This window comes from Phyllopteryx taeniolatus, chromosome 8, assembly GCF_024500385.1.
Source record: "Phyllopteryx taeniolatus isolate TA_2022b chromosome 8, UOR_Ptae_1.2, whole genome shotgun sequence".
Lineage (NCBI taxonomy): Eukaryota > Metazoa > Chordata > Actinopteri > Syngnathiformes > Syngnathidae > Phyllopteryx > Phyllopteryx taeniolatus.
In genome coordinates, this window is record NC_084509.1 from 16,696,195 (window position 1) to 16,714,231 (window position 18,037).

Here is an 18,037-nt window from a genome sequence, read left to right on the forward strand (position 1 = left end):
GCTGTGCTCCTTTCTTGCTCTGCGCAGGCGCATCTCCCACGAGCCCCTGTGCATAATAGGAGATATGCTTTGCCATTTAGATCGGCCCACTCAATAGCGCCAGAAATTACATTACAAAATAAAAAAATACACCTCCCATGATCCCCTGCGACAACACAGACAGAAAAACCTACTTGACGAACACTTAACATCTTTATCTTCAAGTGTTAAAAACATCCATATAAAGATTGCCCTGCGTAAATCCAATGCGTTATTGCCTAGTATCGCTACAATTGATTGATTACCTATTAAACGATTTAAGTCGATATATTCTCAGAAGGCTAACTTGGTGAGAACAGATCGATCCAGTCGGATCGTAGGGATTTAAACCGATCCATCCCTATAATGAATAAATCGGTACAGCCCTGGTGTCCTCAGTTCCCAAATGTTTACGGAGTGTTGTTAAAAGGAAAGGTGATGTAACACAGTGGTAAACATGCCCCTGTCCCAGCTTTTCGAAGATGTGTTGCAGGCATCAAACTCAGAATGAGTGAATATTTTCCCCAAAAAAGTTTGAACAAATTATTTTGGGTATATTCAGTTGAACATAGATTGAAAAGGATTTGCTAACCATCGTATTCTGTTTTTATTTACATTTTACAGAATCTTCCAGCTTCAATGGAATTGGGGTTTGTACGAGTGGTATCGGTACTCAGTATCGTATAGGTGTACCCAAGTACTCAAGAGTGAATACTCATACTGGTATCGGTCTGAAAAAAAGTGGTTATCGGACATCCCTAATCATGATGCAAAAACTGTTCAATTCTTGACATTATACTAATTACTGCATGTTCTTATAAAGGACAATACTCAATACTTTAATACATTAGTACTCTTTTTAGCGCTGCAATTAACGATTATTTTACTAATCGATTAATTTGATGATTAGTTTTTCAATTAATCAATGAATCAGATTAAAAAACTCCTTTTCATTCCTTTATTCAAAAACAGGACTATTTCAAATTGGCAGTGCAGAAAAGTACACAAAATGGTTGCTGCGTAAATATCGCATAGCGCTTAAAGTAATATTTTATAATTTTTAAAAAATAAAATAAAAAATGTTGGTCAATAGGCGATTGGACCAACCAAACAAGACCATACAAATGTCCTTCCATCCAACCATTTACTTCTGCTTATCAGAGGTCAGGTTGCCGGGGGCCCCAGCTTAAGCAGAGAAGCGCAGACTTCACCCTCCCCAGTCACTTCGTGGAGCTTTCCAACGTGTTCCCCAGGGCATCCGGGAGACACTCTCTCCAGCGTGTCCTGGGTCATCCCCAGAGTCTCATCCTGGTGGGACGTGCTCAAACACCTTACCAGGGAGGCGTCCAGAGGGGAGAGCCTAACCAGATGGCCAAGCCACCTCATATGGCTCCTCTATATGCGGAGGAGCAGCGGCTCGACTGAGCCCCTTCCAGATGACAGAGCTTCTCACCCTCTCTCTAGGGGAGAGCCCAGACATCCTGAGGAGGAAACTCATTTCGGCTGCTTGTATCAGCCATGTTAATCTTTCGGTCACAATCCACCGGTAAATTTAAATATTTGTCTTTTGGCTCAGCTCCTTTACCACCACAGACCGATACGGAGTCCACATCACTGCAGACGCTGCATTGATCCATCCGCCTGTCGATCTCCCGCTCAATTCTTGCCTCACTCGTGAACAAGACCCAGAGATACTTGAACTCCTCCTCTTGGGGCAGGATCTCTTCCCTGACCCGGAGAGGGCACCCCCACCCTTTTCAGACTAAGGACCATGGTCACAGATTTGGAAGTGCTTATTCTCATCCCAGCTGCTTCACACTCGGCTGCAAACCACTCCAGTGAGAGCTGAAGATCGCGGCTTGATGTAGCCATCAAACCCACATCTTCAAAAAATAGACTTTACAGCAATCTGATCGGCCTGATCGGTATCGGCCTATAATTAGCATTTTATGCTGATTGGCTTTAATGGCATAATTCGCCGAGAATCGGCGGCAAAGGGCAGCCTTGGTGGAGTCCAACCCCCACTGGAAACTTATTCGACTTACTGCTAGCAATGCGGACCAAACTCTGACACCGGTCATACAGGGACCAAACAGCCCTTCTCAGGAGGTCCGTTACTCCCTACTCAACCCATAGGTGACAAGGACCCAAGTCGAATGCATTCTAAAAGTCCACAAAACATGTAGACTGGTTGGGAGACCTCCCATGCACGCTCGAGGATTCTGCTGAGGGTGTAGAGCTGGTCCACTGTTCCACAGCCAGGACAACAACCACACTCCTCCTCCTGAATCTGAGATTAGACTTCCTGATAGACCCTCCTCTCCACCTTCCCCAAATAGACTTTACTAGGGAATGCTGAGGAGTGTGATCCCCCTTTAGTTGGAACACACCATCAGGTCCCCTTTCTTAAAAAGGGGGAACACCACCCCGGTCTGCCAATCCAGAGTCACTGTCCCCGATCTCCACACGATGTTGCAGAGGCGTGTCAACCAGGACAGCCCCACAACACCCACAGCCTTTAAGGAACTCCGGGCGCATCTTACCCACCCTGGGGCCCTCCCACCAAGGAGCTTTTTAACCACCTCGGTGACTTCAACCCCTTAGATTAGGGAACCCACCTCAGGATCCCCACTCTGCTTCCTTCTGGAAGGCATGTTGGGAGAATTGAGGAGGCCTTAGTATTTGCGGAGCCCAACAGCTCTCAAGGTCCCAAGCTGAGGTCAGCAGCCCCCCATCTGCACTATACACAGTGTTGATGGTGCACTGCTTGACGGACCAGAATTTCCTCTAAGCCGTCCGGAAGTTGTTTTCCATGGCCTCACCGAACTGCTCCGACGTTACGTACGTCAGTTTTTGCCTCAGCAATCACCAAAGCTGCGTTCTACTTGGCCTGCCTCCAGAGTGACACGGGTCAAAAAGGCTCGGATAGGACTTGACAGCATCTCTTACAGCTTCAGCGGAGTTCAAACTCCTGACAGGGGACTCTGCAAAACGTTCCCAGCAGACCCTCACAATACGTTTGGGTCTACCAGGTCAGACCGGCATCTTCCCCCACCATCTGCGCCAACTCACCACCAGGTGGTGATCGGTTGATAGCGCTGCCCCTCTCTTCACTCGCGTGTCCAAGACATGCAGCCACAAGTCAGATGACATGACCACAAAGTCTGTCATAAAACTCGCGGCCTAGGGTGTCCCGTGCACATGTGGACACCCTTATGTCTAAACGTGGTGTTCGGTATGGACAGTCTGCGTGTTCGTATCAAGCTGCGCAGAGGGGCCGGGCGGGGCAATTCGTCGGTCACGATGAAATGCGGGCGTTGTCGGCCGCGGGAGTATAAAGAGGCCGTTATGCTAATACTAATGAAATATAAACCCAGTAGGGCTCTGAGATCGACAGACTCAGGTCAAATAGTGGAGCACAGAGTCCAAAGCAAACATGGTGAAGCAGCATTTAGCTATTATGCTGCACACAAATGGAATAAGTTGCCAACACAAGTGACATCAGCCCAAAGTGTGCATGTTTTTAAGTCCAGGTTAAAAACTTTTTTCACCATGCTTTTTAGAGCATTTCCACTTTTATATGATATTTTATATTATATATATTCCCCCCCCCCCCCTCTTTGTTTTAAAGGTTTGTAAGCTGTTTTTTCCTTGTTTTTAAATGTTTTTAATCATGTAAAGCACATTGAGTTACCTAGTGTATGAAATGCGCTATATAAATAAATTTGCTTCGCTTTGCTTTTCTTTATAATGGCGCAACGCAGCAGGTGACTAACGTCATAAATGTGGGACAACGGAATCGATAATGAAATTCCTTGCCAACACTTAATCGATTTTTATTGATTTTATCGATTCATTGTTGCAGCCCTACATTACAAACATTTATATTGGTGGTTTTTGGGGTGCCGGAACAATAAAGTTCCATTATCATGGCTTTAAAGTGAGGAAAGTCTCTGCGCCTGAAATTGTTTTCTGTGTGTGTGTGTGTGTGTGTGTGTGTGTGTGTGTGTGTGTGTGTGTGTGTGTGGTGGGGGGGATTTTTTTATGCAGTTTGCCCAGTGTTTTTGTGTTAACCATTGCTCTCTCAATATATTACTCTATATGTGTTTAAATCCGTTTGTATTGTTTTGTGTGTTAATAGGCCTTTCAAAATATTTAAGTTCCCTAAATGCAACAAAAGAAGAAACGGAAACTAGGTATTAATAGGTGTTAGGCACTAAATTAGTTAAACTGTCAGATAACTGACATATTTAAAAAGCATGACAAATTTGGCCTAAATGACAAACAGTGCTAACCCTTCATCAAAACTTAGTATAATACTTGAGTTAATGTGGACACAGTGAGCAGAGCCACCTCCCCCCCTCAGAGGAAAAACGCAAGTCAGTGGTGGCGAGAGGAAAATATAAGATAGCCATACAATTACAAACATTTTTACAGTGCACATCTATCTGCCGAGCTTGTATGCATGTCCCCTCAGCAATTTATTTTACTTACACACACACACACACACACTACGGCGAGGCTTGACAAAACATTCATACGTCGGATTTCCGGCACTACGCCGGAGTACTTTCAAGCCATGCATTAATGCAATGGGGATAGATGATTTGAAACGTGAGTGTTTTGAGTTAAGGGGGTGGTCATGGATTGAATATAACTCATAATTCAAGGCACCGCTCTATTAAAAAGTATGTTTTTATATGGTCTCTATACATTGCAGATTTTCACTGAGGGCCTCTACTGGCTGAAAGAACTGACCATCAAGCTTCCTCTTCAGACATAAAATTTTCGACAACTTATGAATGAATACCTCTTCTCTTCACGATGCTCATAGTAGTTGTAGCCCCTGCTCTCCTCATGCGGTCGCTTTCGGCCATGGTGTCCGCTTCTTTCAGACTCCACCTTCATCTGTTCTACCAGACTCCCGCCTTCTTGTCCGCGTTTCGGCTCTGCTCCGCAGGCCACTCGCCCTGCGTCGCCGGCCGCCTCTGGGGCGTCCTCGATTTTAATCTCCTCTTTTATTTCTATAATGAAGGACAATGAACATGAGCATCATTGGCCTGTCTATGGAACAATAGAGGCTATGTTTCTAATGCAGAAATTGAAATTCGAGTCAATTTTTTTGTGTGCTCTTTGAAGCTCGCCATTATGAGACAAGCGGCATCAAAGCCCTGGCTAATAGTAGTAACTGACTCAAAGGAAGTATGTTGAAGTTATACATCTCAACTGAGAGACTTATGCCTGGATCGGACTACAAGATAACGATCACGGCGGCAATGTCAGACTCTGCCATAAAATATTGCCATATCTTGGTAAGCTACTGCCAATACTACGCAACATTTATTACGACACCACTGTGTCCCGTCTTTTACGATTACTGGGCTTTATCTTGTCAAATCAAGCAGGGCGACAAACGTGTCAACGGTCAACACGATAACAATGGATCGCGCAATTTATTTTGTGTTGGGGGGAGAAAAAGAACAAAAAGAGGAAACTGTGCTGTCGTCACCGGTGCTCAGGAGTGCGCTTTCCATTCAAGACTGAGGTATGTTCACGTTCTTACAATACGGCTTGAAAGCAGGCAACAGCACTAACGTTTCTAGAGGGCACACAAAACAACCATTCGCACTCACATTCACATCGACGGGCAATTTAGAGTCTTCAATCAACCTACCATGCATGTTTTTGGGATGTGGGAGAAAACCCACCCAGTCACGGGGAGAACATGCAAACTCCACACAGGCGGCGCCGGGATTTGAACCCCGGTCCCCAGAACTGTGAGGCAGTCGTCCACCGTGCTGGCTAAATTATATTAGTATAATACAATTTTTAATACATTTTTTTATTTTAATAATACAATTTTATTTTAATTATTTTATATGAATAAAAAGGCAATCCATTATACAACAATTTTGATTAATAAATTAAATTATATACAATATGCATAGATAGGGGGTCCCCGCTCCAGCTTTCCATCAGTTAGGGGGTCTTTAAACTGGAAATTGTTAGAGAACCCTGATCGGCAGTAACTGGTATCAGCTTGGAGAAGCAGTTATTGGTATTGTTGGAAAAAAACAGTTCGCCCATCCCGAGCTGATCGTCTTCCACTAAGCTCAGCGTCTGATTAATAACTTCACCTAAAACAAACACTGCTGTTAACACTTTTTCCCAGAATCTGACTCTCTTCACAATGTTAAATTTAATTTAATTTGACTTCATGCACCTTGTTTGACAGCAACATTTTCCTCCTCGTCTGGTTCAAGTTTGACGACTGCCTCTGCAATGGCGGCGGTTTGGTGAAGGCTCGCGTCAGCACTGAAGTCTGGCACGCTGTGGCCAGAATCTGACGCCGGCTGACTCTCGTACGGCTCGCATTCGCCGTCCGGCTCGGCCTCCTCTTCCTCGTAGTAGCCGCCCGAATCTCTGCCTTCGTCTTCCTCTAGCATCGCATCGCCGTCGCCTTCAGCAAAGGACTCTGCTGTGAATGCGCAAGGAAAACCAACCTTGTAATGGCGTATGCATTTGCAGGCACATGTCTTCGATTGTATGCTGATTGTCTATTTCCTGTATCCACTATTGCTGCAGAAACTGTGCAAATATCCCCATTGTGTGACTAATAAAGGTTTTTCTATTATAAATATTAATTATATTAATGTATAATAATGACATACATTATCGACCGGACCAATATTTGGTATTTTGGCACATATCGGCATCTGCCTTTTTCAGCAGATAATCGTCCAAATTAAAACTGTCAAATTGGAGTGTTTTGGCTAGTTTTACAGAAGAGTAAATGCACGCTATTTAACTTCACACAAATTAGCTCAAGGCATTATTAAGAACCTCAGGATTCAATTGTGATGCTATAGGTTCCAATTCGATTTGATATTGATTTAAATGTTCCAATATTACTTAAGTAGCAATACACGAGTAAATATTTACTACTTTGAAATATTGATACCATGTAAACATGTGAAATCACATTTTTTAAAGTGCATATAAACAAACCTGGTGACGGGGGTTAAGCAAGCACTGAAAAAAAATATTGATTAATTTGATACAATTCAATTAAAAAATACAATCGCTAAATAAATCCAAGGAAATTAAGATAAAATGTAAAATCAAAAAGGGCTCTCCACACTATACTCTTCATTGGTTGCACTGGACCATGCATTATGTAGTCTTACGTAATTGTCATACCGTAGCTTCATATGAAATAAAGATTAAGACAAAAGTTATCTCTGCAAAATATTTTATTGTGAATATAAAGTTTGTCTGCAAAAAGCAGTGGCTAAATAAACAGGTAATTTATTTTGTAGTATTTTGAAAGATAATGGAAACGTTTAAATAAAAGCAAAGTATAACAGACATGCATGCGTTTACATGTACCGTATTTTCACGACCATAAGGCGGACTTAAAAGTCTTACATTTTCTCCAAAATGGACGGGGCGCCTTATAATGCGGCACGCCATATGTGTGCACTGAGTTCCAAAATCTATAAATGTTGTTGTGTGATGAGCACTCCGCTTGACTGACTGGGAGCATTTCCTGCCGACACGCTGCTTATACAGAGGAAAAGCGGACATGGCTGAGGACACCATGCGGACGTAAAGGGGGAAGGGTGCGTGAAGGAGGCCGCTAAAGCCACGCCCCCAGTAGGTATATAGTGCAGGGGTGTGCATTGTGCAAAACATCGGTTTGGCTAAGGATCCCGAAAATGGCACATAGAAGAGACACACTTACGAAGCACAGTTTAAACTGCAAGCTATCAGTTACGCGGAGGAACATGGAAATCGAGCAGCCGCGAGAGAATTCAAGATCAACGAATCCATGGTTCGCAAGTGGATGAAGCAGGAAAACGAGCTTCGCCAAGTCAAAACGAAGCTGAGTTTCCGTGGAAAAAAAACAAAAACAAAACACAGAAACAGGGCGAGGTGGCCCGAGTTGGAAGACCAACTCGAGCAATGGATTAATGAGCAAAGAACAGCCGGGAGAAGCGTCTCAAGTCACCATTCGACTGAGTGCAATAACTCTGCCATGTGCAGCAATTGAGGAAGCTTGCCATCATTCCGGGAGGCTTGGCGAAGCGCTGGACATCCGTGTAAACAGGCCGTTCAAAGTGAAGTGAGCGGCGTGGGAGCCATGGATGGCGAACATAGCTTTACTAAGACTAGGAGGCAGCGCCAGGCGAGTTACGCCACAATTTGTGAATGGATTGTGGATGCTTGGGCTAACGTGTCTGCTTGCAATGTTGTTCGAGCTTTCGTAAAAGCCAGCATCGTTTCTGAGGAGCCTCTATGGTGTTTTTAGGGTGATGTGCAGTGCCATTTCTCCTACAAACGTGGTGTGCATTATGGCATCCAAACAGTTCAATTTTGCTCTCATCAGTAGATTTTTGTCAAGAATGTCTTGGTACATTTGCCCAGACATTCTTCCTTCAACAAACGCCACTGTTGCTATGGTGTTTTTAGGGTGTTGTGCAGTGCCATTTCTCCTCCAAACGTGCTGTGCATTATGGCATCCAAACCCTTGCAAAACACATCATCAATAAAACGTATTCTCTAGTAACGGGATGGATTTTTTTAAAACTTACAGGTTATGCACCCAGCAGACATTCGACCCCCATTCCAGGACACAGTGCAGACAAAAAAGGTAAAAAGGTTTTCTTCTCCACATCCCATGACAGCAATTTCAACAATGTATTTTTTAGTAATAGTTAGGTTTCTAAGCTGCACAGGTTGGGCTTCAAGGAGAAGTAGGGATTGGTTTCAAGGACAATGACAACCACACAAGATTCCATTCACCACCACCAAGAATAAAATCCAGTAGTGGATCAAACTTTGCTCGATCTTATGCGCAAGGTAATAAAAACCTGCACTATTGAGCAAATGGTAGAGGAGGAGAATTTGGAGGAAAAAAGTGCAAGCGTGGGAGGCCATTTGTTCATGCATTTTTGTCTAATGTAAATTCTGTAGTTATACTTGTAAATCAATTATTTTTCTGTCAAAAGTACTTTTTCAGTGTTGTTTTATGTTCAGATGTTTGAGATTTTCACTAACGAAAAAAAATATTGGCGTCAAAGTCATTGTTCTGCTTGAAGCGCCTGCTTAAAAAAAAAAAAGGCTGTTTTCTCAGTTTTTTTCCTCCAGAAACAGATTTGGCTGAAAGTAGCCTATAGTTGACTGCTGATTACTAAAGAACGGTATAAGCTAGAGAAACTTTTTTATCCGATGAAAGAAGAGAGTCTGATCTTTCTTTTGGCAGTTTTGGTGTTTACATTGTCATAATACATAATATCCTGTGGGGCTTGGAAAATCAGTGAAATTGCTCGAAAATGATGTTATGGGGTCAGTTAAAATTCATATTTGCATTGTTTATATGGTATGTAATACATGCATGTCACTTCCAGCAAGTTTTCAACCATATTTTAGCTAAAAATTTGGTTTTTATGAGACATATCGAGTCCTCCCCGAACATACTCGAAGCTCAAGACACCGGGGTGTGGTTACTTTATCCACCACAAGGGCTACCAGAAGTGACATTGCAATTGCCAAACACAGCGCGCTACACACTATACGCAATGGCGAGCAACGTGTTGGAATACGTGGAGGAGGAGGATTTCGACGTACAGCAGCACCCAACTGAACATGGCATCGTCAAAGCGTACATGTTTGAGCCGATCAGGAGGCCGGAACCAGACAGTGACGACAACGAGCAGCCAAGTAGCAGCTGTACAACAGAAAGAGAGTGGCCACTGGCTCGTATGTCAAAAGCATGTCTTTTTATACAGTCATGGTTTGAAATAATGGCACCCCTGGGTGCCAATATTTTTTAGCATGACTATATGGAATATATATTCATATATGTTTCAGTGACACAGCACAAGCTTTTACATAGAATGCAGTATTCCTATATATTGTGTGCCTCGTTCGAGTTGCGTTATAACACGCCGCACAGAAAGTATTTGCCGTGTGTCTGTTGGCTTGTCATATAGGCAAAAGTACAGATGACAGTACTGAGAAGTGCTGTGTGGGTCTTTTTTCCCCTACTCCCCAGTGCATAGTAACCATAATAGAGTCATGGGTATATACAAGGAAATGCTCACCTCGTCTGCGCCGCTTCGCCGCTGCACCTGCGAGATTTAGTTCTCTTGCTGGCGGTTGACGTCCCGATGGCCGTTGGAAAAATAGTCACCGCAGCTGGTTTCAGCCTCTCCCTCTATAGCCAATGCTTTCTGCTAAGCCTTTCTCAAAACACGCCGGTTCGAAGTGATCAGGACAGTTTGGAATGCTTGCTAGGCACCCAACACTGCAAGGTGTTTTCTCAAGTTATAAATGGGCTGAAATATCCACATTTGGGAAGACAGTGCCAGACAAATACTACAATACATGAAAGCTTTTGTTTTTGTTCGTCTAAATGTAAACACGAGTGGCGCGCCGTTGCCACAACCTTCCCAAGATGGTGGACACGTAGGCACGACTATCAGCCAGGCTGGCTTATCTCGTGCTGCCCAATGCTGACCATGTTTCTTCCCCTGTTGATTGACTTTCCCTATCCACTGGTCACATATTAATTTCACTTGGAAAGCCCCCCCAAAAAAACCTCTTGCCGCTGCCTGAACCATTTGTACAACCAAATGCCACACAGTAAACCATTGTGACATCACTAAATCACACGACAACAAATATACAAGGACAGGAACAACAGCATGGAACAATAGCACACAACGCCGAATGGTTGTTTGGCTCGTGTGACGTCATAGTGCAGAGGACCGGAAGGCGCTAGATGCAAAAAGCAGAGGGCGCATTCTGCATCATATTTATTGATTTAACTGCTGTATATCCGCTATATAATCATTGGAAATGGCAGATGTGGTTTGTAAAGGGGTTCTAGATTTTAAAATCTTTGGCCTGACCTTTAAACATAAGAGTAGCAATAGAGGATGTCTGCTCCAGAGGTGGGTAGAGTAGCCAAATATTGTACTCAAGTAAGAGTACTGTTACTTGACAATAATGTGACTCAAGTAAACAGTAGTCCTCCCAAAAATTAGTTAAGAGTAAAAAGTACACAGTGAAATAATTACATCTGAGTAAATAGTGAGTGTATCTTCAGATTTTTTTCACCACAGCATGAACATCAATAAAATAAAAATTAAATGTGAGTGTGGAAATTCTGATATTACTGTGTGCGCGCATGCGTGTGTATCCACAGCCAAAACTACATCGGCAATTTACTGCAAGGTGTTTTCTCAAGTTATAAATGGGCTGAAATATCCACATTTGGGAAGACAGTGCCAGACAAATACTACAATACATGAAAGCTTTTGTTTTTGTTCGTCTAAATGTAAACACGAGTGGCGCGCCGTTGCCACAACCTTCCCAAGATGGTGGACACGTAGGCACGACTATCAGCCAGGCTGGCTTATCTCGTGTTAATACCTACGCCCGGGAAGCCCGATAGAAGATGTTGTGCGAGGTTTGATTGGTGAACTAGACTTAAACGTCACTAGTGCTTAAATTGGATTGGAGCAAACAGCGCCCAATACAGAAGTCGCAGTCTCGCACACGAAACAGTTAATAATAGATAAATAAAAGTAGCGAGCGACATTTAGATCATTGTAACTGAGTAAAAGTACCGTTACTTCTTAACAGCAGAAGCGGCTGAAGTGGTTTTTTCTGGTCTCATCAACTCCTGTGACTTATCCAAAGCAGGTCCTGAGCACACAGGCAGAACCTTAGGCCGATGCGTGCGCATATTAGTCCGCCTCGGAGTAATATTCACAAATTACATCTGTGTGCGGATGGTGGATGTGTGGAATGGATCTAGCTGCCAGCATTCAAAGAGTACTAAACCGCCTATGACGACAGCGGATCACCCAAACTCATCGGATCTATACGATTCATGTAAATGGCCTATTTTGAGTTCAAAGCGACGAATTTCGTAGAAAGGCGACTGATTTGCATGTATGCCAGTAATGTTGGACGCTGGACTTTCTTTTCCAATATCTGGAACAATCACTGTTACGGCCAGAACGCATCAGTGTTCAGCGATTTCCCCAACAAAATATGGGCGTTCTGTAACATTTGACAGCTCTGTAAAATCCAATTTTACTAATAACTGGCAAAGTAATTTATTTCTGTGTTTCGGCTGTCGGCCTTGGATTCCCCATTTTCGGTTTCAGACAAGAAATGTCATTTTGGTGCATCACTCTATAGTGTCTTTTGACTCAATAAAGGCCAGGAAACATTGCATGTAGATCACCAGAATGACTGTCATGAAAATGGGTATTCCTTCAAAGTATATGTTCGCAGTTTTAACGGGCTTCTTTGCCTTGATCATTGTTATTTTTAAAGCTTTGAAAGCACTTTGAGAAACAAATTTGCAGCTACTTCATGGAAAATTGCTTATTAAACACAAAGTTATACATTATTTTTGCACCAGTATTTTTTAAAGAACTGTTCGCGACGTCGCACTGCTACACTCGCATCTCAAATTTTTGCTCGCAGGTCGGGGGGTGGGTGGGTGGGAAATCGTGACTACTCATAGCGTCTATGTCAAGGATTCACTGTACATTTAGTAGTATTAATTTTCATTAATAGTGAAACTGTACTGGAAAGTTGGCTGAACGCCAGATGTAAAACAAAAACACTATGCATGTTTTTTAATATGGTTGTCATTTGTTTTTAGTTAATTTTAACAAGGAATATAACATTTTATCTCTTTCCATGCTCGATGTCCCTTTGAAATGGAAGATTGTAACGACTGGCACATCGTGGACGTGCAACATATGTTATTTTAAGGAAACTCTAAAAGGTGTAAATCCGTGCTTTACCTTGTTGCTCTTGCGTTTCGTCCCCATCGTCCGGGAAGTCCTCGTCGCCCTGCTCCTCGTCTCCTGCGCCGCCCGGCGACTCGGCCAGGGCTTCCTCTTCCAGCGCCGCCTTGAGCCGCTCCACCAGATCCGCCTTCAGGCCCTTAGCATCCAGGCCGCGGCGCTGGAGTTCGTCCCTCAACTCGTTTACTTTCAGTTTCTTCACGTCGAAACTCATCGCGTTGCCTGGCGTGTGCGTGCGGTATAAATGCTAGAGAGAAAAAGCGAGCTGATGAGACACTGCGAAATTTTCAGTGTTGAGTTGAACTTGCAAGGCTGATACATTAGCGCGCCATTAGTGGAGCGTTTAGGCTAACACACCAACAGTAGCTGTTTAGCTACATGGCTACACATTACGAAAACACGCAACTAACGAGGGGAAACTTCGCCCAAGAATCGTAATTAAAATAAATAACAGAAAAAAACATCAACTATTTTCAAACGCACGTGACACCACACGTTTGCCATTTTCGAATGCCCGTTTATCGCATTCTATTTTAGCTACCTAGCGTAGCCCAAGGAGGGCCAGTGTAGTGAGTGTGAGCTGAAGCGTTGCGGCATATAAAGAGCAATTCGCAAACGTACATCGGTTTCGCATGCAAGCTGTACACCCTGGGCCGTTCGCGTCAGGAATAACAAATGTTACGCGTCAAATTGTGGATGGATTCAAGCCGTGGCCTACCTCCTCCGACGCGAGTCTGGCGGGCACAGAAAACGTTGTACAGTAGCAGAAGAGAGCAAAGACTCACGACAGCCCTCTAGTGACCCATCCAGCCACCTCATGAGAGGCCGGACATTGCGTCATTAGAAATTTCGTCCTCGTTTATTGAAAAAATACTTTTGATACTATATTTTCTTTATTTTTGAACGTTTTCACACTAAACTACATAATTGGGGTGTTTTAATAGCAAAATTTGAGGAAAACATTGTAACTGGTTGTTGATTGTTTCAGCCCACGGCAGTTTAAAAAGGAAGTGATGTAAGGTTTTGCTGAAAGACGACTCGGTCGTTTTAGAGATTGCCCGCCAATAATCGCCATCTTGTTTCTTTAGGAAAATTATATGATAAAACGTACACATTAAAACGTTTGGATCATAGACAAAACATGGTATTTCCTCAAATAATGAGATAAATGACTTGAAATAATAGTTTTGAGGCACAGCAGTACGTCTCCCTCACTGATTCTCGGTTCGAATCTCAAGGCAGTCTTACGTGGACAGTTGAATTTAGGCATAAGATTTGACTTTTCGAACGTAGCCCTATTTGACTACATATTACTACCAAATACTTAGGGGTACGTTCGGAAATTCAATCTGTCGCTCTCACTGCGTTCAGACGCAGAGCGCGCTCCATTTTCTTTGAATTTACGAACGAGCGTGTCGGCCATTGGCAGGGATACGTCAGTGCGTCCGCCATATTGAATGTGTCAGTTATGCCTGTAAACATCTCGATGTTTTGGTTGTCAGAGCAAATAATACAAATTCAATTTCATTGTCGTCTTTATTTTACACCGTCGTTCATTCATTTCGTCAGTTGCAGATAAACCAGCAAAGCAAGGCTCGAATTCAGCGGTCTCACATTGCTATTGGCGAGTCAAAATTCGAATTTTGCGCCTCATAAAGCACACTGAAAAGCAAAAATGCGAATCACAGATTGTTCGCTGTGCTCGATGGACGCACGGACGTGACAACGTGTTACGTCATCACCGAAAAGGCGGAAGTGAAGATTCCTATATGTTCAGCCGTCATACTCGGCGTCTTCGTATATCATAAACACCGTATTTGGCAACCCATTCAGTGCAGCCGTTGCGGACATTCATGTTTACATCGCAGCTGGTGAGCCTGGAGAAGGTGCGCGTCTGCATGAGGTGCTTTCATGGACACTGTGTAAATGGGAGGGATCTTGATTATTTTGTAATACAATACTGAATTGTAAAAAAAATAAATAAAATGGATTACGAGGAAAAATATTATTTGTACCAGAATGCTTTAGTTAAAACACTGTACGATCACGCAGTCATGAAATGGAAGTTTTGTTTTCTAATATAAGAATAGATCAAATATTTAGTTAATATAGTCAGCCAGAGCTGCAAGAAATGCAAAGTGACCAATGTCCTTTCAACAGAGGAAGGACTAAGTCATTGCTTTGTCTCAAGTACCAACTCGAGACAGGTAAAGCCCAAGTCAAGTCTCAAGTCGAGCCATGCAACTCCCAAGTCAAGTCGCTAGTCCTACACTTTGAGTTAAAGTCGTTTTAAGATATATAATATTTATTTCATGTATATATTATATACTGCATTTATATCCATCCATTTTCTGTGCCACTTATCCTCACTATGGTCGTGGGCGTGCTGGAGCCTATCCCAGCTGACTTTGGGCAAGAGGCGGGGTACACCCTGAACTGGTCGCCAGCCAATCGCAGAGCACATAGAAACAAACAACCATTCACAATCACATTCTCACCTACGGGCAATTTAAACAAGTGCATTGAACCTTAATTAAAAAAAATAGGAGACTGATAAAAGTTTTTGCACCTTCACAGCCAATCGTCAAGGGAGGTAGCTTAGTTTATTGTCCCTTCAAAACCGACTGATTGTAGGTTTTCAGTTATTCTCTGAAAATGCTATGCTATGACTTACTTTTTCTCACTTTATTTCTGAAGTGCAATTAAACGGACTTGTCAGAAATAAGAGTTTGCATCCAATAGTGCTGCAATTAGTAATTGAGTATTCTACTGACAATTCCATGAGAATAATCAAGAAAAGGATCCAGCCCTCGAATTTCTGTACAACTTATCCTTACTAGGGTCGCGGGCGTGCTGGAGCCTATCTCAGCTATATTCGGACAAGAGGCGGGGTACACCCTGAACTGGTCGCCAGCCAATCGCAGTGCACATAAAGACAAACAACCATTCGCACTCACATTCACACCTACGGGCAATTTAGAGTCTTCAATCAACCTACCATGGATGGTTTTGGGCTGTGGGAGGAAACCCACGCAGGCACATGTGCTCACCAGTCGTTCACAGTGCCGCCACTGCATTCGTCTATTTAATATATTTTAAAATCCACATTTAACCAAACAAATTTGATAAACAAGTGCATTGAACCTTAATGAAAAAAAATAGGAGACTGATCAAAGTTTTTGCACCTTCACAGCCAATCAGAATCAGAATCATCTTTATTTGCCAAGTATGTCAAAAAACGCACAAGGAATTTGTCTCCGGTAGTTGGAGACGCTCTAGTACGATAACAGACAGTCAATTGACAGAGAACACTTTTGAGACATAAAGACATTGACAAAAACAGTCACTGAGCAGTAAAGGTTTGCTAGTTATCTGGTAATGCCGGTACAATTATTATTTTTTTTGACAGTTGTGCAAAAAGATGCAGAGTCCTCTAGCACTTAGAGCAGTTTGAATGTCTAATATAGCAATTGTCCGGTGCAATGACCATTGTGCAAAGGGCGCCGAGACTTCAAAGAATGTAAGCAGTTTAAAGTGACGAGTAGTGCGATAATCTGGGACAATGTTGATTATGCAAATGTTGCAGATACTCCTCAATCAGTGTGTAAATGGGGCAGATGCTACTCTGGCATGAGTGGCCAGTATTGGTCAATAACACATATGCAAATAGTGCAGCGTGGCGAGACAACTACAGTGAGTGCACGAGTAATGTATAATTGGCCCGACAGAAATGTGATAACAAACTCAAGACAAAAAAATTGCCAGCCTGTTGCAATGGAATTGTAGGTTAGGTGTTTAAGAAGTTGATTGCAAGAGGGAAGAAGCTGTTGGAATGTCTGCTAGTTCTAGTTTGCATTGATCGGTAGCGCCTCCCTGAGGGAAGGAGCTGGAAGAGCCGGTGACCGGGATGTAGAGGGTCCGAGAGTATTTTGCACGCTCTTGTCTTAGTTCTGGCAGCGTGCAAGTCCTCAAGAGTGGGTAGAGGGGTACCGACAATCTTTTTAGCAGTTTTGATTGTCCTTTGCGGTCGGAGTTTGTCCTTTTTCGTAGCAGCATCAAACCAGACTGTGATGGAAGAACACAGGACTGATTTGATGACCGCTGTGTAGAACTGCCTCAGCAGCTCCCGTGGCAGGCAGTGCTTTCTCAGAAGCCGCGGGAAGTACATCCTCTGCTGGGCCTGTTTGAGGGCGGAGTTGATGTTGATCACCCACTTCAGGTCCTCAGAGACTGTAATTCCCAGGAACTTGAAGGTTTCGACGGTTGACACAAGGCAGCTGGACAACGTGAGGGGCAGCTGTGGCGAAGGATGCCTCCTGAAGTCCACGATCGTCTCTACAGTCTTGAGCGTGTTCAGCTCCAGGTTGTGTCGGCCGCACCAGAGCTCCAGGCGCTCCACTTCCTATCGATATGCAGACTCGTCACCGTCCTTGATGAGGCCGATGACAGTGGTGTCATCTGGAAACTTCAGGAGTTTGACAGCCGAGTGTGTTGAGGTGCAGTTGTTCGTGTAGAGAGAGAAGAGCAGTGGAGAGAGGACACAACCTTGCGGCGCCCCAGTGCTGATGCTGCGTATGGATGAGGTGGCCTCCCCCAGCCTGACCTGCTGTGTCCTGCCCGTCAGGAAGCTGTAAATCCACTGGCAGATAGCAGGCGAGATGCTGAGCTGGAGAAGCTTGGAGGAAAGGAGTTCAGGGATGATGGTGTCGAACGCTGAGCTGAAGTCCACGAACAGGCTCCTCGCGTAGGTCCCTGCACTGTCGAGGTGTTCTAGGATGAAGTGCAGTCCCGTTGACTGCATCATCCGCAGACCTGTTCGTCCGGTAGACAAACTGCAGGGGACCTGTGACGCTCTTGAGGTGGTCCAGCACGAGACATTCAAAGGACTTCACGACCACAGATGTGGTCCCAAAAGATTCCAACAAACTAACCTCTTTTGAAATGAAGCTTTTGACTGAAATTTTGGAATATTCAATGTCTTAAAACATTTCTACAGGAGGTATTTATTTTTACAGAATTGTAGTGTGAACAATACACACCATTTTATATTAGTGTTCTCCTGAAATTTGGCATCGTTTGGTCTTCACAGGTGCATCGATGTCATTTAAGTGTTGTCAGTGAACCCTCCAGTGGACATAATTAGCAACAAACATTACTTTTATTGAAAAATAGCAGTGAATGTG

At 43.6% G+C, this 18,037-nt stretch overlaps 1 protein-coding gene across 7 annotated transcripts in view; it reads right to left on the reverse strand.

The window, feature by feature from the left end:
- Window positions 1-13,717, reverse strand: part of hnrnpul1 (heterogeneous nuclear ribonucleoprotein U-like 1) — a 65,485-nt gene extending 51,768 nt beyond the window's left edge. For 3 of the 7 annotated variants that reach the window (XM_061781371.1, XM_061781368.1, XM_061781369.1), the window contains exons 1-4: window positions 13,573-13,717; window positions 12,852-13,101; window positions 6,242-6,496; window positions 4,829-5,042 (exon numbers count right to left, since the gene is read on the reverse strand). In XM_061781371.1, coding sequence (XP_061637355.1) covers window positions 4,829-5,042; window positions 6,242-6,496; window positions 12,852-13,068 — 686 coding nt within the window. In that variant the 5' untranslated portion in view covers window positions 13,069-13,101; window positions 13,573-13,717. Of the gene's footprint in view, window positions 1-4,828; window positions 5,043-6,241; window positions 6,497-12,851; window positions 13,102-13,475; window positions 13,494-13,572 lie in introns of those variants that run through there. The other 4 variants (XM_061781367.1, XM_061781364.1, XM_061781366.1 and 1 more) reach the window with 3 other exon arrangements.
- Between the last annotated feature and the right edge of the window lie 4,320 nt (window positions 13,718-18,037).